Raw genomic sequence first — 21597 nt, forward strand, 5'->3', positions numbered from 1 at the left:
GTGAGTATGCCAGCACCCCCTCACCTCAACCATCATCCCCACCCCACCACAACAACACTGAGTCATGCGATACCCATAGCCTATATGCCTGCCCTTGCTAAACGTTTATAACTATACGTTATATATTTTTTATTTCCATTACATTTATCCCTACTATTATTATTTTAATGACAATTATTATTAATGTTATTTTATAGTGACTACTTATACAGAACTTTTTGTCAGTTTGTGTTGTTCTTTTTGAAAGCGCTCTATACAGTAAATCAATCTGATTTGATTTGATTTGATTCATTAAGTGTACTGTCAGAACCAGTGTAAGGCATGTGAATGTAGTGTTCATGTGATATGACTTTGTAAAAAGTTCATATACAAAGTTTATGCAGACAAGCTAAACGAATGTGACTGATTGCCATTGTTCGTTTTTTCTCTCACTGTCTGCCTGCCTCTTTCTCTCCATCTCTTGATCTTTCTCTGTTTTCTCTGTCTGTTTATTTCTTTGTCTTAATCACAATCTTCTTTCCCTCTCGTCGCCTGTCTCTCTGTCTCTGTCTCTCGCTGTCTGTCTGTCTGTCTCTCTCTCTCTCTCTCTCTGTCTCTTTCTCTCTCTCTCTCTCTCTGTCTCTCACTCTGGTCTTCTCTCATCTTCTTCACTACAGAGGTGATGGTGGGGATGGGCTTCACCCCAGAGGAGATAAAGGACTCTCTTCTCAATCAGAAGTACAACGAGGTGTCTGCCACCTACCTGCTGCTGGGCATCAAGACTGAGGTAATGGGGCCCAGCCGTGCGGTGGGGCACTCGTCTACTATGCGTCCGACCAAGGTTCGATTCCCAGCCCGGGTCATTTGCCGGCCCTTCCCTCTCTCTCTCTCCCTGCTCGTTTCCTGTCCCCAATCTTTACTCTACTATCATAAATAAAGTAAAAAAGATTTTTTTTTTTAAATGTCTGGAGATTTTTAAAAGGTAATGCCTGGAGATGCCAACAGGGGGCACTCTGAAGGTTCAGGGCTCTTATTTCAATCACATTATGAAATGCACCATGTAGGCTTTTGTGCCATTTTGAAGTACCTATATGGACATAAAATAGGACATAGACAGGACAAAAGTGAAGACAACAAGACTCAGTAAGACATAATCAAATGAGAGTTAAGTTTTAAAACGCTTTTAATAATATTATATTGATTGTGATTAAATCCAAAGGTTTTAAAATCCAAATGTTTGTTGGGAATTATTTGTTATTGCTTATAGGACAGGTGCATGACCCTGTAGGGCTTTGTTTGCTTGTTGCTTACAGCAGTGTTTCCCAACCTTTTTTGTCTCGCGTACCCCCTAAACCTCTTAGTTGTACCATGAGTACCCCCAATTCATGTTCTAGATCGCTTTCTCTGTCCTGATGTGACTGCTCCATACATTTGTTATAATAATAACATCTTTCCAAGTACCCCCTGCAGTGTGCTCGCGTACCCCTAGTGGTACACGTGCCCCTGGTTGGGAAACACTGGCTTACAGTATAGCGCTTGGACTGAGTCTTGTGATTTGTCTGTTGTTGTTCAGGACGGTGCTGAGCCCGGCAGGTCCGGCAGCATGACCCTGCCCCGCGTGCGGCCCAGCCCCATCACCAACGGCACCAATAAGCACTCCTCCGCCACCGGCTCCTCTTCCTCCTCCTCCTCCTCCTCCCACAGCAAGACCCAGCGCAGCAGCTCCACCTACCACCGCCAGAGACGTCACAGCGACTTCTGTGAGTGCAGGATGGGGATTGATATTCCTACATTACTACATTTTATCCCAAGCAGTTCACCCAAGTACAGTTATTTAGTAGGGCTATAACGATCCACTCAACTCACGATTCGGTTTGTATCACGATTTTTGACCTGCGGTTTCAATACACCCCACGATTTTTTAAATGGATCTTTTTGATGATCGTTTATAAGTAGAATAGGTTACAAGAGGCTACTTAATTGTTTTGTTTTTAAGCTTACAAATAATAATGATATTGATTTCAAGCTTGGAAGCACTATCACATCATATCATATGGTTGTTTTCTGGACCAAAGGGTAACAGAACTTTGAAAGGGCATATTACGATACCAGAGAGAGTAGAGAGAGGTTCCATTGGCCCATTGTGTCAGGGTTCTATAATTGCAAGCGGGAGGGGGGGGAACTCCCCCTTTAGGCAGACCTAGGCAGACCTAAGGACTGTTCTATTCAATGCTAGGAGTATTATGACACACCCCTTTAGGCAGACCGGAACCTGGTCATGTTAGGTGCCCATAGCAACCTATTACATTGGCATATCTCTATATACTTAAAGAATCTCTGCCGATACTGGCTTCTTGCATCACAATACAGCATTGTGACTCTTTGTATTGCGATTTCTCGGTTCGATACAATATCGTTACAGCCCAGTTATTTGGGTATGGGACATTGGCTACAGTCGCACCACCAACACAGTCCCCACAGACACTTCTGTGAGTGGCACACACAAACCTGCTTCCATGGTACTCTACATCATATGACATATGGTCAGTTATTAGGCATAGGGCATTACAGTGTATTTACACTCCTATCCTCCCACAGACGCCACAGCGACTTCTGTGAGTGCTGGGCGATTGCAATCATCTTCATTACATTACAATACAGTAGATGTTAAGGTGCATTACATTTGAATCCAAAGTGGTTTAACCAACTACAAGATATTTAGGTAAAGGGCATTGGTTTGTTTCCTACCGCCAGATGGTACAGCAGCTTCTTTGACCCCTGGACATAGATTTTGCTCCGTCTTTGTTATATTCAAACATAGCACTATATATTGTATGATTATAATGTTGTATTATGCTGTTATTATACATGTTGCTATGTTGTCAGCAACATCTGTGCGTTTTGTGCTCTGATGTGCATCACGCGATGCTTTTAAGGAACAATATTGGAAATAAGCACGGTGCCCCAAAAGAACATATCAGGAAATGATTACTTCTTACTCCCAGTCCTCATTTGTTAGCTAAGTTAGCATCACAGTGCTTATTGCAGGAAATGATCCTTTGTTGTATCTGTCAATCATGTCTCTCACACAAACAGGTAGTAGCCTGGCGGACAAGGCTCGGGCACTCCGTCTCTCCTCTTGCAAAGAGGCTTGACACCCTAAAGTCTATATACACATACAGTGTTTCCTGGTGGGTGAATACTGCACACTCTGAAACCAGCTTTCGACCAATCACTATGAGTCTTCCTAGAATGTCAGCATAGCCTCAATTCTACTGCTTTCAACAGCCCCCCCCCCCCACCTTGTAGTTGTTGTTGCTGATTGGTTAATATAATTGCTGATTGGTTAACATAATTTGTAGTTGCTGAATCCAAAGCCCATGTAGGGCGCCCCTGATGCAATGCTGTAGTGTAGTGGGACACAGAATTGAGTTGAGGTGATAGTGCAGCCAGACTGGTAGATCTATTGTGAATGTTCTTGATCTTCCTGCTAATATATTTCCTAGCGATATCCTAACACTCACCCTCTCTTTCTCTCTCTCTCTCTCTCTCTCTCTCTCTCTCTCTCTCTCTCTCTCTCTCTCTCTCTCTCTCTCTCTCTCTCTCTCTCTCTCTCTCTCTCTCTCTCTGTGTTTGCCTCCATGTCTGCACACCACCTGAATGTGTGTGCATGCGTATGTACGTATGCACTGTATGCACTGTATGTCTGCACGTGCATGTGTGCTGTACGGTATGTGTGGTGGTGCCTGTATGCACCTTCACTCCGCTCCTGCAGGTGGCCCCAGCATGCCGGTGATGCACCCCAAGCGGAGCCCCACCACGGGCGGGGAGCGGGACCTGCGGGAGAGCCGCATGCCGCCGCGCAAGGCCAGCTGCAGCGTGATGGGCAGCCGCAGCCTGCCGCCCTCCAGCCCCATGGTCAGCAGCGCCAACAACCCCAACAAGGCCGAGATACCCGACCGCCGCAAGGAGATGACCGCCACCACCGTGAGTAGTGGACATGGGAGGGGCGGGGGGATGTAAAAATGATGTATACTAGATATATGCCCACTAGTAGCGTTCGGTATAGAACGTTAGTAAACCTGTACATCAGTGATTCTCAAACTGTGGGCCCTGAAGGTATTCCAAGTGGGCCCTGAAATCATTTTCTAAAAAAAATCTGAATAATATTTCTGTATGTGTGTTGCTGTTCGCTACATATGTGAGTTGTATAGTTTATTGGGTCAAAGATACCCGACCGCCGCAAGGAGATGACCGCCACCACCGTGAGTAGTGGACATGGGAGGGGCGGGGGGATGTACTGTTCCAGAAAGCACAGAATGAGGTGTTATTATTGTAGACTAATGTTTGAGCTGCCCAAGCCCCAGGCCAGACTCTTGACGTGATGTGTAGGCTATGTATGTGTGTGTGTATACTGTACTTTACAAAAAAAAACCCGAACCCTTCTTTGCATCTGCACTTCTTGTTCTGTATATTTGCTGTGCACTTTGTATCTGCTAGTGATGCTGCCAGGCCTGGAATTTCGTCATTTTAGGGGCAAGGCCACTTGGCCTTTTGAGTTGTCAATTTTTTAAGGGCACAAAGGCCAAAAGCCAGGGCACCAAGGCCATAAATGTAAAAAAAAACCCAGTATTCATCAAGCTTGCTGGTGTTAAGGAGGACATGTTTTTGGGCGGGGGGTTTGGGGGTTGGATGCAATTTTGTGCATTTTAATGGATTTTAATCAATTAGGCGTCAGAGAGGGCATCAAGGTCACTATGGCCTTATGGCAGATATTTTTTTCAAGGGCACAAGGCCAAAGTGGAAGGGTCCGAGGGCCCTCGCGAAGTTCCTGCCCTGGATGCTGGCTATGATTATGTCGTCGTTTGTTAGTCGCTTTGGTTATAAAGCATCTGCCAAATGCAATGCAATGTAATGTAATATTGTGTGGGCACATATGCAAAGTGGACACTAGGTGAATGGCAGATGGTGGACTTGAGGGAGAAATAAAGACTCGTGACACAAACATTCAACGTTATTAAAGATAAGAAACACATAGCAATTCGTGATCAGATGTCAAGTGTGTGATACTAGATATAGTGCATGCCCACTTGCAAAGTTCGGTGTAAAACGTTAAGTAAATGTCTACACCTAAAGCCTCTTACAAATGTGGAAGCGCTGAGCTATCTATCTGGAATCTGGATCTTTAGCTCAGTGGTGTCGTACTGCGCCTCCCATGCCCAGGGGCGCCGCCAGAAATGTTGGGGCCCATGAAAGACTTTTCCCCCGTATGTCAGTGCTGTCAGTGCTTGGGCCCTTTAGAATCTGTAACACCTTTCCCCCCCTAGCGGCACCCATGCCTATGCCAGAGTGTTGACTGGAACGAGTCAGAGCCCAGAGTTATAGACTGTGCAGCAGGATCACCTTGGTTACAAGTGTGCTGTGACCCGGATGGGAGTGATGTTTAGAAGGGTGCGTGAAAGGGATGCCAATTTGCAGACTTTGCCTGTAGAACGTTAGTCAACCTCCCTCCCGAAGCTTCATAAGGTGCGGTATTGCTGAACTATCGATAGCGGTCTGGACCTAAACGCCAATCGTTATGCAATCGCTGGACTGTTGACTGGAAGATTACAAGTTTGAGCCCCGAGTCGCAGACTTGGACTTGGCGGACAGGATGATCTCAGTTACAGATGGACCCTTGCGTGTGTTTTGTGTGTGTGTGACTAACACATTTACAGCAGGACACACTGAAGGAATGAGGAAATCATTTCTGAGCAATCAAGGCAACATAAATACAGCATTAGATGAAGAATTCAGAAGAGCACACTTTTCATCAGACAAAAAATGCAGAAGCAGAAAGAATGCGCAGGCGGCAAAAAAAGGAAGGCGCCTTAAATCCAACGCCTGAGAATTTTCTCCTGCCTGCTATTTTAACCTCGTCACTTCCAGCCCTGGCTCTGGCGGGCGGCGTATTCTAGAACCCTCACAGGTGTTGCCATGACGCATGCGTGCCAGCTGGCCCTGGCGGGGCTGTGGCTGCGACGCTAAAGTGCCAACACGGCAATGGTAGCCCTCCTCGCCTCGGCAACGGCGACGCATCTTGGCAACGCCTGCCGGCTGACTGGCGTATTCTAGAACAGCACTCAGCAGACTTGGCCCCCCGCAGGACTTGCTGAATGTGTGAGTGTGTGTGTGTGAGAGAGAGGGGGAGGGAGTGTGTGTGCGTGTGTGTGTGTGTGTGCGCGTGTGCGCGTGTGTGTGTGTGTGCGTGTGTGTGTGTGTGTGTGTGTGTGTGTGACAGAGAAATAGAGAGAGAGAGAGAGAGAGAGAGAGAGAGAGAGAGAGAGAGAGAGAGAGAGAGAGAGCATGTACGTTTCGTATGTGTATGTGTATGTGTATGTGTATGTGTATGTGTGCATGTGTGCGTGTGTGTGCGTGTTTGTGTGTGTGCGTGCGTGCGTGTGTGTGCGTGCAAGTGTGTGTGCGGGTGCGTGTGCATGTGTGTTAAAGATACATTTAAAAAGCATGCAAATGAGAGTACGCAACAGTCTGTTGGGTTACATAAGGGGCCACTGAGTGTGGCAGGGGGTCAGGAGGTGTGCAGCAGTTAAAAGCACCCCCCTCCTCCACACACACACACATTTCTGTTCCTGCTTTCATGACTCATTTCCGGGAAGTCATCCAAAACACTTCTTGCATCCTTTTTTTTGCTGTGACATTCTGTTAAGAGTTGGTTGATGCATTAAGTGCAGTTAGTATTCATGCAAAATGTGGATCTTAAGATTTACTTAAGCTTTTTTTTTCTGTGATCTTGCTCTGCCCTTTTGCTAGATCTCACATGTCCAACCTCAATTAACATCAGAAAGAACAAGTTGGATGTATTCAACAACAAAAAAATCTAACATCTACCAAAATCCAGCTGGTATCCAAGTACTGATGTGTGTGTGTGTGTGTGTGTGTGTGTGTGTGTGTGTGTGTGTGTGTGTGTGTGTGTGTGTGTGTGTGTGTGTGTGTGTGTGTGTGTGTGTGTGTGTGTGTGTGTGTGTGTGTGTGTGTGTGCGTGTGTGTGTGTGTGTTTTCACGCACGTGTTTGCGTGCGTGTGTGCACGTGTGTGTGTGTGTGTGTGTGTCTTCATGCATGTGTGTCTAAAGAATAACATCCCGGGCAGCGCCATGACCCGCCGCAACACGTACGTGTGTACAGACCGCTCCAACACCGACAGACACTCACTGCTGCAGAACGGCAAGGAGAACAGGTGAGTCACATGACACACGCACACACGCACACACACACACGCACACGCACACGATCAACGCACGCACGCACGCACACACACACACAAATACTGTAGACAATGAGCCAGGTCCCCTCCTCGGAATGATTTTTTGCAGTCCCTATACAGGTAGCACAAAATCTGACTTACTTTTTAAAATGTCCGGCATAATACATGGCATTATTGTATTCCCTAATTATACAGGACTTTTTAAAAAGTAACAGTCAGATGTTGCTGTTCTAGGGACTGCAGATGAAAAGTATGTATTAACTAAATCTACCATATTGACATCATGATATATTTATACCATAATGTTCATTTATATGCATGTTCCCTATTAAAGCGATGGTTCGGAGTAGATTCACCCTAATGCCATTTGAACTGTGACATCCATCCAGTAGTCCACACCATGTGTTTTCTACCTTTTGGTGAACATTAGCAGAGTTACCAAGTTATTCCGAATAGCTTAGTACAAGTGCTAATGGATCTTCGCAGTATCTCCAATCTTACCGCACTAAAATCACATGCCATGACTTCAACAAATATGGTCTGTACTCAGAAAACGATGCATTTGGAAGTTTGTACATAGTTCATGAGTTTATTATTATCAACAACTCTCCTCTCTTCTCCTCTCCTCTCCTCTCCTCTCCTCTCCTCTCTTGGCTCCTCTCCTCTCCTCTCTTGGCTCCTCTCCTCTCCTCTCCTCTCCTCTCCTCTCCTCTCATTATCTCATCTCCTCTCCTCTCCTCTCCTGTCCTCTCATCTCATCTCCTGTCCTCTCCTCTCCTATCCTCTCATCTCCTCTCTTGGCTCCTCTCTCCTCTTTCCTCTCCTCTCCTCTCCTCTCCTTTCCTCTCCTCTCCTCCCTCTCCCCCTCTGCAGTTCACTGTCGCACCGCTTGCCGCCCACCTCCCCGTCGACGCTGAGCATGGCGGGGGCGGGCGCCTCGTCCTCCTCCTCCTCGGGCGAGCGCTGCCGGCTGACGCGGGGCTCCACCATCCGCAGCACCTTCCACGGGGGCCAGCTGAGGGACCGCGTGCCCCCCACCTACGGCGGAGGAAGCGGCGGGGCGCCCCCCACCTCGCCCACGCTGTCCCACCATCACCACCACCACCACCACCACGAGGCCGGCGCCCTGCCGCCGCACGCGCGCAGCCGGGCCACCTCCAACCTCTTCAGCAAGCTCACCTCCAAACTCACGCGCAGGTAACCATGACCGAGCCGGGGGCGTGAACGACCGCAGAGTAAGAGTAAGACAGACCAGAACCCTCCCCCCAAAAAAACACAGAACCAGGTCAACAGCCAGCCCACAACCAGGCCCACTCTAGAACCCTAAGGCAGACCACCCATGCCGAGAGCCAGGGTCATGGCCACTGACAGCCCAGGAAGCCCCACCACCCTCCCCCAATACCAGGGCTGGGCTGGGGGAGAAATGCCCGCTATGCCAGATGGCCAGTCCAGCCCTGCCCAGTACACAGAGGGTATTTCTCAAAACCTAGAGCGGTGCACTTCGAAGTGTATCAGCCTAATTAGTCACGTCCAGTGATTGGATACTCTTTGTTAATCACACCCAGTGATTGGATATTCCGTAGAGTTCACCAAAGAGTATCCAATCACTGGGCGTGACTAATTAGGCTGATACACTTGGAAGTGCACTGCACTAGGTTTTGAGAAATACCCAGAACCAGAAACCCCCACTGAGACCCCAAAGCAGGGAGACAGAACCCAACCAAACCCAACCCAAACCAACCGTTTCAGCACACATTCAGAACTCACACGCACGTGGCCATGAGCATTGTAGAAGCCATATAGCCATACAGACTCTGCCTAGATGACTGTTAGTCTAGTTCCGCCTTGCTTCTCACATGTTGTACATCTGGATGGGAGTATGACTGTGAAGATTCTCATATGTTCAGGTCATGTTATCCAAAGAGTTTGAGATCTTTGAAATTTCAAAACATTTAACTTTACATTTAAGTTTAATTCTAAACGTCAGTTGTACTACTGAGGCAGGATCTAGAGCTGACAGTGATGGGTGACCTGGATCAGTGGTGTAGTCTATTTCGTTATAGTGGGTATACTGTATATTTGAGCATTTGTTGAAGTGGGTACACTGTATATATTTGTGCTATTCAAAATAATGGATCAATCAATTTTAAGTGGGTATACTGAAATCCCTGAAATTTAGAAGTGGGTATACTCTGTATACCCGTGTTCTACGTAGACTACACCACTGGCCTGGATGCAGAAGTGAAAACCTAGTGCCACATATTCCAAGTGACTCAGCTTGCAAGTAGGTGTTTTGGGTGTATGTGGCACTGGATTATACCTTCATAATCCAGGTTTGAGTGAACATTTTTTTTAAATCCAGCTGTTTACAGCTAACTCTCAATGGGAGGCGCCTCAAGGTAGCCAAAAAACAACAACAAAAACACGCATTTTCAGTGAGTGCGTTTACATGCAGTTCAGTATCCCGAATATGAGGCTTATCCCGGTTATGATCATATTCGGGATAAGGTGTTTATATGCGCACAGAACGTTATATCCCAGTCTACATTCTTGGCCGTTATAGAATTCTCTTCAAATGCGTGTAGCCTGGATACCAGCAACAGCGTTCCATGGGAAGCCCCTGTATTCGGGATAAGGTGTATATATGCGTCAGTATCCCGGCTTCTTTCGGAAAACTCCACCTAGCATATCCCGATTTCTCAGTATCCCGAATAAGGGCTTATTGTTGAATCTATCACATTAATTCTTTAAGAGATGAACAGAGAACTTTTGTATTACGTTCATTGTCTAACTGTTTAACTCAACACTTTAGATTTTCTTTTGCCTTAAAACGTTTACATGTCTTAAGACAAAAGAAAATCTAAAGTGTTGAGTCGAACAGAGAACTGTTTTGAAGGCATAGCAGAGTGGCGAGGGTGTTTTCAGTCTTCTCCCAACAAGATAAGGTCTTGCTTTCTGAAAAATGTTTCCAAAACACCTTCCCAGATGTGCTGTATGTTTGGAGCAAGGCTGAACATAGCCAGGTTAAAGAACATGCCCATAAAACCTAGAAGTTCTAGAACCACAACCTGCCAGTACACAGAATCAGACTAATCCAACCTCAGTACCTCCCTGAGACCCCAGAACCCAAAACCCAGAAACCAGATGAACCGTAGGACCCTGACGCAGACCCCTGCACTCTTCTCCCTCCCACCACCCACAAACGCCCTCAACAGCAGAGACTGAACTCTTACACATAGACGCGCGCGCACACACACAGACTGAGAACTGAGGGGCCGCCATTGGCATACAGTATATAGGACACACACACACACACACACACACACACACACACACACACACACACACACACACACACACACACACACACACACACACACACACACACACACACACACACACACACACACACACACACACACACACACACACACACACGCGCATACATGCATACATGCATACGCACGCACACATACATCCCCTACATACCTGTCCTTACACTGAAAAACACATTGCGCCTGCCATTATAGGAGAAACAATGGCATTGTATGATGTGTACTGTAGTATGTGCGTACGTTCCATGCATGCGTGCGTGTGAACGAAGATATGTATGGGAAAAAACTGTGTATGCGTGACAGAGAGAAAGACATAAGTACTGATATCTCTTGAAAGAGATTGAGACTAATGTTCATTTCCAACAGTGCCAACAACAGAGGGGGGTGGGTGGGAAGAGGGGGGTTCGGTGGGGGTGGCTGAGGTCTGCAAGGCCCTCATAGCGCGTTCAGGCCGTCAGAGAACAGCGCTGGTGGTCCCCATTCCTGCACATAATCTTAAACGGACTGACGTTCACGACGAAAATTTGGGCATTTGGCAAACGGGAAGTTGGTTCGAGGTGCACATTGAAAATAGTGGTGTCAACAACAATCGTTTCGGCGATGCAATGCAATGCGGGGCATGGACGATTCAATTCAATGCGGCAAGTTCCAGAATCGATGCGGCAAATTCTTTAAGTTTCAATTACTTCTGTGGATATTTCAGGAGCAAATGAATGTTAAATTAAATAAAAGCACTTCAAAGCATTGAAAACTGATAGACTAATACAGAAAACAGCCAATAAAATGTTGCTCAGTATCTAACTACTTGTATTGCCTCATCATGACTGATGATACATTTGCTTTGCTTTCAGTAGAAATGTAATGCATTGCAATTCATCGTAGAATTGAATCGAATCGAATCGCATCGCTACCTCCCGAATTGGAATCGAATCGAATCGTGAGGGCTGTGCCACTGCACATCACTAATTGAAAAATGCTTGTTATTTCTCTGCCAACCGTGAGAATAACAAAGGCCTAGACGTCCACAGGACTCATGCAGGTAGCTCCACAACCAGGTATGAACGTACCACAGAGTATCACAAAACAGTATGGACAAGTCTGATTATCATCGACTTTCACATCTTCAAATCTTCAAATCTCTTCGAGATTTGGTCTGACCGCCTCCCTTGGTTTGCTACTCGTTGTTTGTTTCCTGACAAAGTGGGAGTAGTTCCCAATTTTTCTGGAGCTCAGAAACTATATTTGTATTGCTGCTGGCCTGACTAGAAGCAACACTGACGGCGTTGCGTCACTAGGAGGGCGCGGCCTAGCTAAGTGCAACACTACAACACAGTATGGACTTGAGTACCATAACACAGTATGGACGCAAGTCATTCACTGCAAAGCACTTCGGCTCAGAACGCAACCGGTGGGGAAATGGGCACCAGCGCTTTTCTTGCCGGCCTGAAAACATCATCAGAGGTGTCAAATGCAGATTGAGAAGTAAAGTGGGGAGGGGGGGGCAGGTGATTCATATTGTGTTTTCTTGTTTACACAGCGTCACCTCAACATTGAGAATAATGTGCATAGTGTGTGTGTACTGTATGTATGTATACTTGTGCGGGCGTGTGTGCGTGTGTGTGTGTGCGTGTGTGTGTGGTGGGGTACACACACACACCTGCTACTCAGAGCAGGTGTATCTCTGTGGTCATCACAAGGGTATATCTGAATATATAGGGTTAATGTGTGTGTGCCGAGGGGAATGGAATCAAGTCAAGAATGTGAAGGTTTTTATTTTGAATGAAGGTTGGCTGGACAGCCAATCAAAATCATGGAGTAAGTAGGGTAAACATAGAGAATAGGGTACCTGTAGAGTGACGGGGGGATTCCTGACCTATGACAGATAGCTGCAAAAAGAAGCGGATTGGCTCCTGCAACTGTCTGTCAGAGTGTGTTTCCATAGTAACTTGCCCATTGTGAGGAATTGGTCCAGACTCTTGGGCGGGGCCTTAGATGACACTTGAAGGATGTTCTGATGCTGAATGATGAACTGTACTATACTCCATGTAAATGCTGACCGTTTACTACAATAAAAAAAGAAGTATGTGACACCGTATGCGTTTACCGAGTCGACAGTCTTGAATTGCAGTGTTCTCTTTTTCCTTGCAGTTTTTGACCTTTCTTTTGTTTGATGGAGGGTGAGATTTGGTGGAGTGGTGAGCACCAGACACCTTGTTGTTGACCTGATACTGTATGTGTGTCCATCCAAGCCTCTCCAGGTCCTCCACCATGCAAGTCTATGTGAAGGCCAAGCTGCTTCTTATTTCTTTTTGAAATCGTAAAAAAAAAACAAATCCAGCCCAGGGGTGCTTTTCTGGAAAGCGTAGTTGCTAGCTATGTTAGCTACTTTGTTGGCTGCACTGCAATTTCCCATTGGCAGCTACCGAAGGTTGCTAACTGCTAACAACTACGCTTTCCAGAAATGCAGCCCACAGCCCTCTTGCCCTCTTCCTTCCCCCCACCTTCAGCTCTCAACTCATCGACGCCCATCTACTCGTCTCTCAGTCCTGCTCTCATGGCTGCTTCTATCTCTGGCTTCTCCTCCCTGGGAATACTCACTTCCTGTCTTTCTTTCTTTTTTGTTTCCTCTCCTCTCTTCCTTCCTTCCTTCCGTCCTTCCTTCCTTTCTTCCTCCCTTCTTTTCTTTGTCTTGTTTGTCTCGCTGTGTCTCTGTCACTCACATTTGCTCCGTCTCACCCTTCTCTTTTACACACACACGTTCGCTTCGTCCCTTCATTCCTTCCTTCTTTCCTTCTTTCCTTACCACTCATTTCTTCTGTCTTTTCTGCATCTTTTCTCTCCTCCTTCCTTTCTTCTTTTCCTCCCTTTTAATTTCTCTCTTTTCATCACCTGTTTCTTTCTTTTCTCTCTTATCGTCTTTCTTTCTTATTCACACCTTACCTTCTCTCTGTCTCTCTCTCTCTCTCTCTCTCTCTCTCTCTCTCTCCCTCTCGGTCTGGCTCTCACTGTCAATCTTACCCCTCACTATCTCTCTCTATCTTACTATCCTTACCTGAATTTCTCACTCCCACTCCTGTCATTCACACCTTCTCTCTCTCTCTCTCTCTCTCTCTCTCTCTCTCTCTCTCTCTCTCTCTCTCTCTCTCTCTCTCTCTCTCTCTCTCTCTCTCTCTCTCTCTCTCTCTCTCTCTCTCTCTCCATCACTCCCTCGTGCCCACCCCTCTGTCTTTCTCCCTCTCTCACCTTCTCTCCTTCTCTGTCCTGTCTGTATGTGTCAGGGTCAATCTCGACCCTTCTAAACGCCAGGGCTCAAACAAGTCTGTGTCGGGTTGCACTCTCCCCCAGGGATCAAAAACCGTTAGTAAGTCTCCCCCCTGCCTCTTGCTTCTCTGCCTGTCTGCCTGTCTGCCTGACTATTTACCTGTCTGTGTGCTTGCCCAGTCCACTGCTTGCTTGTCTGCTGCGTTTTGCTTGCATGTCTATCTGTCTGCTTGGCTGCTTGTTTGGTTCACTGCTGGCCAGATGTTTGTCTGTCTGCTGACCTGCTAGAGTGCATGCAAGTGGTGAACAGTTGTTGTGGTCACTTGACATAAGTGGAGACATGTCTTGAGATTTTGATATGAAGACATATTGTTGCAGAATGAGTGTGTGTTGATTGGTATGTTATTTAGTAGGTTGTTGTTTGGATGGTCAGTTTGTTACATTGTTTTGACTACAGTGAGATGTCCCGCATATAAATGTTATTCTCCCACTGAGCTGAGCAGAGAATGATCAAATGCACTTTGGTAATGGACTGGTCGGCACAAAAAGAATTAAAGGTCCAGTGTGTAATTGTATGGTTTATTTCCAAATGTTAAGCAGCCCATTCACAAATGTGATCCTTTTATTATGAAAATGAACTAAGTAAACTAACTAATATGTCCTGGTATATCCAGAGTAGGTTTTGCAGCCAAAGATGTCTACGACTGGAAATTCAAAATGGAGGATTTACATGAAGGGAATCCACCTATTCATCTATGAATAGTGTACATTTCCTTGCCATAATAAATGACTAGAAACTGATGGTGCCTATAAATATCCATGAAAAAAAATGAAATTTTGAATGGGCAGCATACATTCTGGAAATAATTAACTACTACAATAACACAGTCGACCTTTAATGAGATTAAGGTTCAGAATAATAGACCCAAATACGCAGGCTGAAAACCACAGGCCATGTGTTTAACATCCTAAGCAGGTTTCGACATAACCAACAAAACAACAACGAAGTCATGGAAAAATCAATACGTACAAATAATAAACAGTAGTTTACAAGTACCCCAAATGAGCAGTCGCAGTTATGCCCAAATATACAGATAACAGAAGACCACAGGTTTTACATCAGCCATGATGTAATGAACAAAATGGCCGCATCTTTACTCAGCTCACTGGTTCTTAACTGATGTATGAAACCTTCTCCCTCTTTCTAGGCCACGTTCATGCTATTTAATTATATTACTGTGTGTTGATCAGCAGTATTGTTACCATAGTGATTGTCATGTTGTTGATGTTTCCATAGTAGCTGCCCCTGGCCTTGTATATGTCATGGAGAGTTGTGGTGTGTGTGTGTGTGTGTGTGTGTGTGTGTGTGTGTGTGTGTGTGTGTGTGTGTGTGTGTGTGTGTGTGTGTGTGTGTGTGTGTGTGTGTGTGTGTGTGTGTGTGTGTGTGTGTGTGTGTGTGTGTGTGTGTGTGTGTGTGTGCATGTGTGCAGGGCCGCTGACAGCTTCGGCTGGGCCCAGGACAAAGACATCTGAAAGGGCCCCAAACCCAATGCATACAATGTAATGAGGATCCAATTCTGGGCCCCCTCTCTCCCTGGGCCCGGGACAAGTGACCCTTGTCCACCCCTGTCGGCTTCCCTGCATGTGTGTGTGTGTGTGAGTGAGTGTGAGACAGGGAGAGTGTGTTCAGTGTGTGCTTTAGTCACTTAGCGTGTGCTTCATCAAGCATGAAAGTGAAAGCATGCATAGCAGGTGATCAAAGGCTTATCTGTGACATTTTGTGTTGTTTCCCTGCAATATAGGCTAATCTAATGATCTCACGTTCTTGTTTTTACTTCTCTTTCCTTCTTTTCCTTCTTTGTCTTCTGCCTCCTCCTCGCAGGGTCGCAAATGAACCTGAGGGAGTCTGCAGACCTTCGGTCACAGGGTGAGTATTTCCTCTCACTTACGCCGGACATATACTGTGTGTCCATTCCAATATGCAACCTTGCGTCCTCCTCTTGGGCTTGTGGCCTCACGTTTTACTGATGCCCCGCCTCCGTGGAGAAAACAATTAAGTTTCCCCGCTGTCAGCCTAGCCAAAACAATTTTTGGGGGACTATTCTTCATACACCATCCAGTTCGCAAATGAGAAAATGACTTTACCATTGAGCTTTTGCGAGATATTGAAATATAATGATGTTGTCAGTGATGTCATCATGACGTATTACTTCCTGGTACGAGGCCACAAGCACAAGTGGAGGACTCAAGGTCGCATATTGGAACGCACACACATGATTTGTCAGTCACTTGACTGTTTAGGAATCGGGCCGATGTTTGGCTGAATCAGAGGTCAGTCGTGAGTCTCGCATCATGTGGTGTACATGGAGTAATGACAAGGGATTTCACCTCACGGCCAACTTGCGATCAGCAATGGTCGCAAGAAAATCAACACTGTTTGAAATCATGGTCAGCCCTCATGAGTGAATCGCACAGTTGAAGCAATGCCACGACCCGATTTGACATTGCATTGCACACTGCAGATGCATAAAAGGCACTCATCCACCTTTCAGGTGCGCGATTCCTCTCTGCGTTTTTGTCCTCTGAAAACAAATGTGTGGATTGCATATTGTGAGGACATGACTTGTGAGATGTGAACTTTAAAACCTTGCGATTCACTTGTAGAGTGTGAGCAGCAGCTGAATACCCACAACTGAAAATATAGCACAGTGTATGGCTGGCTTTACAGGGAGTGGGGCGTGCTACACAATGACCAAAGCGAACAGAGCAACAGAAATCATTATTTCTCCATCAATGGTTGGCTTTGAATTCAAATTTGTCAGGGGAGAAACAATTTGAGGGACCCGGGGTGCATTTCTGGAAAGCGTAGTTGTTAGCAGTTAGCAACTTCGGTAGTTGCCAATGGGAAATTGCGTTGCAACCAACAAAGAAACTAATGTAGTTATCAACTACGCTTTTGAGAAATGCACCCCAGAGCAAATTCCAGAAGTTAAAAGTCTGTTAACTTTGTTATAATGAGTAATGGTGCATTTTGGGGAAAACCAATTGGAATGTTCAAATTTTAAAATGTCCTAGGCTGACAAATCAGAGCCACTTTTCTAAATCAAACATGTTAATATGACATGGAGAGCGAATTAAGCCTCGGCTACCTGTTCACTTTGGTCTTCTTTGGTACGCTATAATTATGTATCTTAAAGGATAACTTTTGCCAATTTCGACTTGCAGTAATGCTCACACTACCCTGGACTTGTCAGTACCTGAGATATTTTTTTTTCCTTCAGCCTTTTCCGAGATCCTGGTCATTGCAATGGGGGCAGGCGTTTGTTTACATTTAAAAAAAAAAAAAAAACATCTTGATTTATTCCCAATAACATCCAAAAGGTTATGCAACATCAGCAGACAACTAGCAAACAATGATACCTTTTGGGATAATATTTGGAGTAGGCCAATGTCAAGAAGGTTTTTAATTGAAACAAAGTCTGCCTCCATTAGAATAGCTCAGATCTCGGGAAGGGCTGAGTCGAAAAATGCAGCACCACCGGGTACTGACAAGTTAAGGGTAGCGTTAGCAATACAACAGCAATTTGAAATTGGCAGGAGTGCTCCTTTAACTGTTAGAGCAAGCACACATACACATACAGTTCACACCCACGTTCATAAATACACATATCCACATACTAGGAAGATTTGGAAAAAAAAAGTATTTATGATTGAATGTGGACCATATAGTAGTATTTTTGCTTTTAGACCAACCATTAACTCCTCCTCTTCTCTACCTCTCTCTCTTGTCCCTACCACTATTCTATTCTTCTTTCTCTTCCTCAATCTCCAATCCCTCATCCTTCCCCACCTCTCCTTCTCTCTCTTTCTCTCTCTCCCCCTCCCTTCCCTCTCTCCCTCTCTTTCTACCCCTCCCACCCCTGTTTCTCCCCAACAGTGGCCATCTACCTGGGTATTCGAAAGCGCCCGAGCCCCGGTACATCGGAGGCGGGGGGAGCGGGCGTTGGTGGGGGGGGGATTTGGGGGGTGGGGGTGGGGGTGGAGGTGGTGGTGGCGGTGGTGGTGGCGGCAGCGGTGTCGGGGTGGTGGGCAGTGGGGGCGGGGGGCCGGTTGGCGGTGGCGGTGGTGTTGGCGGGGGAGTTGCGGTGTGTGCTCCGCCCCGGGCGCCGGCGGAGGTGGTGGTGGCGGTGCGGGAGGCGGCGCGGGGCTGCGGTTGCCAGGTGCGTCACACGGGGCCCTTCCTGCTCTGCTGCAGCCGACAGGCCGAGGGCGGGGCTGGGGGCGGGGCCGGGGCCGGGGGCGGAGGTGGAGTGGGCGCCAGCGTGGCCTTNCAGGCGGAGGTGTGCCAACTGGCCAGCGGCGGGGGAGGCGCCGGCCCCGAGGCCAACGGAGTACGCTACACCCGCCTGTGGGGGGCGCCGCTCGCCTTCCGGCACCTCGCCACGCAGATTTCCAAGGAGGTGGAGCTTTGAGAGACTTCAGGAGAGAGAGAAATGGAGGGAGGAAGAGGTGCAGGCGGGGAGGGGGAGGGGGAGGAAAGGATGACGGGTGGGAGGGAGTGCGTGAGCAGGAGTGCATTCTGGGAGTCAGTGGGCGGTCCATACACGGCGAGGCCAGACTGACTGCGAAGCTGTGGCCTCGTCACTGCTAAACCACGCCCCCCGATACTGCTGCTGCCACGCCCCCTCGTCCACCATCCCCACACATCTCATTCGCTGGAGAGAACTATCTCCCCTCCCAGTCCCCACCCCCAAAAAAACTTCTCGATACTGAGCCCCCAGCGCCCCTCCCCCAACACCCCATACTTACGCCACTTCAAGGGTATAGAGACTTTTTAAGATGTCCTCGAATCTCCCCTGATGCTCCTTACAATCCCTCTCTCCTCCAAACACACACACTTACTTCCATACATTCATATACACACTCGCACACGTACACACACACACACACACACACACACACACACACACACACACACACACACACACACACACACACACACACACACACACACACACACACACAAACAAACACGCACACAGACACACATGCAAACACGCACACTCTTTTGAACACTCTGTCACCCGTGTACACATACACATACACTTCTACATGCACACACACTCATTTTAGAGAGAAACGTCACTAGCATAGAGAGCTTACACTTGTCCACACGATTCTCTGTTTGACATGCTGCAAGCACTGGTTCACACACACACACACAAACACAAACACACGCACACATGCACACACACACTGGCACACACACACACAGCCACAAACACACACACACCCTTATTCCTGTGTTTCCTCACTCAGATAATACACCCACACACACACACACACATACAGGTACACACACACGCCACAAAGCAACCTCATCTGCTGGACTGAGATCCAGTCTCTTCTCCTGTTTTTATTTTCATTTTATATATATATATATAATTGTATTAATTTATTCATAATTGTTGAACCCTTGTTAGTGATATAACATGTTTTTATTTTCTACTGTACTATCTCTATTTATAAGTCCCTCCACTGTTGCCATCTTGTTCACCCCCCCCCCCCCACACACACCCGAAACCCACCCATTGACCATGATCCCATGCCATTACTGTACGTAGTGATCGAAACTCCTCTTATGTTGTCAGAGGTGTCAAAAATCCAGTCCAGGAGGAGAAGTATAATCCATGTCATAGTTTCCTTCCAGCTCGTGCAGTTAGTTACTGTACTTACAGACTAATAGTTGCGTTAACGTTACTGTATAATCAGCTGACTCCAACGCTGGTTGGATCCAATTTGTGGCAGGATTTCTTATGTTTCTCCCTGAACCGGGGATTGACACCTCTGGGGTGCATTTCTCGAAAGCGTAGTTGTTAGCAGTTAGCAACTTAAGGTAGTTGCCAATGGGAAATTGCATTGCAACCAACAAAGTAGCTAATGTAGTTAGTAGCAACTATGCTTTTGAGAAATGCACCACTGTTATGTTGTAACATTGAGGCCTCATAAAGCTGAGGCCTGTGGACACTAAACGTGTGAGATGTGATCTGAAGTACCAGATGGAGAGAAACTCTCTACTGCTCTCTTTACTGTACATGGTGGGATCTTTGGTCTGCTGAGCAACACAGAGGGTGTGTGTGTGTGTGTGTGTGTGTGTGTGTGTGTGTGTGTGTGTGTGTGTGTGTGTGTGTGTGTGTGTGTGTGTGTGTGTGTGTGTGTGTGTGTTTGTATGTGCGTGTGTATGCATGTGTGTGTGTGTGTGTGTGTGTGTGTGTGTGTGTGTGTGTGTGTGTGTGTGCGTGTACGGTTATGTGAATAACGCCATCATGCTAAGACCCTGCAAGGATATATTTTTTTATACCGACTCTCTCCTTATTTTTTTGTTGGGGTGGGTGGGCAGGTCGCTAGTCCAGTTTGGCACTGAACAGTAGTCATCTCTGAGGGGGTTTGGAGGGTTGCTTTGTGGAGCTTGGAGTGTTGATGTGTACTGTGAGACTGCGGTGTAGGATTCTCAACCTCCCGTTACATGCAGTAAATTAAGCGGTGGTACTGTAATTCCTCACTTCGAGAGTCAAAGCTGTTACTTACAGTACTGGGGTGAGTTTCTCAAAAGGGAAGTTGTTAGCCTGTTAGCAACTTCGGTAGTTGCCAATGGGAAAATGCAGTGAAAGCAACGAAGTAGTTAATGTAGTAAGCAACTTTGGTTTCGAGAATTTCACACCTGTATAGTGTTGCTCCTACTCTACAAGTGTTGCAAAAGTGTAACACGGCAAGATTTACTATTGTAGAGCCGTCCTTTCAGTCAGTAAGTCAGTGTGTGTTTATATGGACTTCGGTCAAGCATCTCTTTAACTACCGGTACTCACCTACCTGTGTGCTGAGAGTGTCCTTACTCGTGAAGCTGCAATGTCAAACTGCTCATCTGACAAAGTCCAATTACTGTACCTGAGGGAAGGCTAATGAATGTTACCGGTGAAGTGAACACACTGTCGCTAATTGGAAAGTAAAGTGTGCAGTTGGTTGGTTGGTTGGAACGTACGTAAGTGATTGAGCGTTTACTGAAGATGCGTTGGGTTGGTGTGTGCCTGTATCTGTGCGTTGCTTCATTGCTTCCTCCTTTTTCCTCTGGTTTTAAAGGGTTCCACGTGGTCAGTGGTCACGCTTGTGTTTTTCAATTGCATGAAGGTGCGTGCGTTTGGACCGGGAGAGACGGTAAAAACAGAGAGAGTAGAGAGAGAGAGGTTCCATTGGCCCATTGTTTCCTGGTTCTATTATGGCCCCCCTTAGGCAGACCTAGGCAGACCTAAGGACTGTTCTATTCATTGTAGGAGCATTATGACACGCCCCTTTAGGCAGACCGGAACCTGGTCGCGTTAGGTGCCCATAGAAACCTATTATGTTGGCATATCTCTATAGAATATCTCTGGTAGAAAGAGGGATAGCAATGGGGGAGGAGAAAGGCCTTGAGAGTCTGTCACAGAGACAAGAGGATATTATATATGAACATGTGTTAAAGCACTGGAGCACTAACACACCATCAGGTCTGTTTCTGTGCTGCTGTTTAATTCTGTGATTGATGGGACTGTTGTGTTTTCTAGACTAGTGAAACTGTTCTCCATCTAGTTTGGTCTTTATAAGGAAGAAAGGGAATTGTGCCACAAGGGTCTCGTTCACGTCTCAAAAAAAAGAAAGAAACAAAACTTCCATTTCTATTCAAATAAATTGTCTCATCTCATCTGGCATGTCCAGTGCCAGTGTGG

At 46.6% G+C, this 21597-nt stretch overlaps 1 protein-coding gene across 2 annotated transcripts in view; it reads left to right on the forward strand.

Annotated features, from left to right (window-relative positions):
- mark4a (MAP/microtubule affinity-regulating kinase 4a) overlaps positions 1-18330 on the forward strand; it is a 72002-nt gene extending 53672 nt beyond the window's left edge. The window contains exons 12-19 of one of the 2 annotated variants that reach the window (XM_063202998.1): positions 657-766; positions 1553-1739; positions 3755-3966; positions 7111-7214; positions 8115-8438; positions 15720-15764; positions 17775-17875; positions 17978-18330. In XM_063202998.1, coding sequence (XP_063059068.1) covers positions 657-766; positions 1553-1739; positions 3755-3966; positions 7111-7214; positions 8115-8438; positions 15720-15764; positions 17775-17875; positions 17978-18309 — 1415 coding nt within the window. In that variant the 3' untranslated portion in view covers positions 18310-18330. Of the gene's footprint in view, positions 1-656; positions 821-1552; positions 1740-3754; positions 3967-7110; positions 7215-8114; positions 8492-15719; positions 15765-17774; positions 17876-17977 lie in introns of those variants that run through there. The other variant, XM_063202997.1, reaches the window with a different exon arrangement.
- The last annotated feature ends 3267 nt before the right edge of the window (positions 18331-21597 follow it).

This window comes from Engraulis encrasicolus, chromosome 7 (assembly GCF_034702125.1).
Source record: "Engraulis encrasicolus isolate BLACKSEA-1 chromosome 7, IST_EnEncr_1.0, whole genome shotgun sequence".
In the NCBI taxonomy this organism is placed as follows: Eukaryota; Metazoa; Chordata; class Actinopteri; order Clupeiformes; family Engraulidae; genus Engraulis; species Engraulis encrasicolus.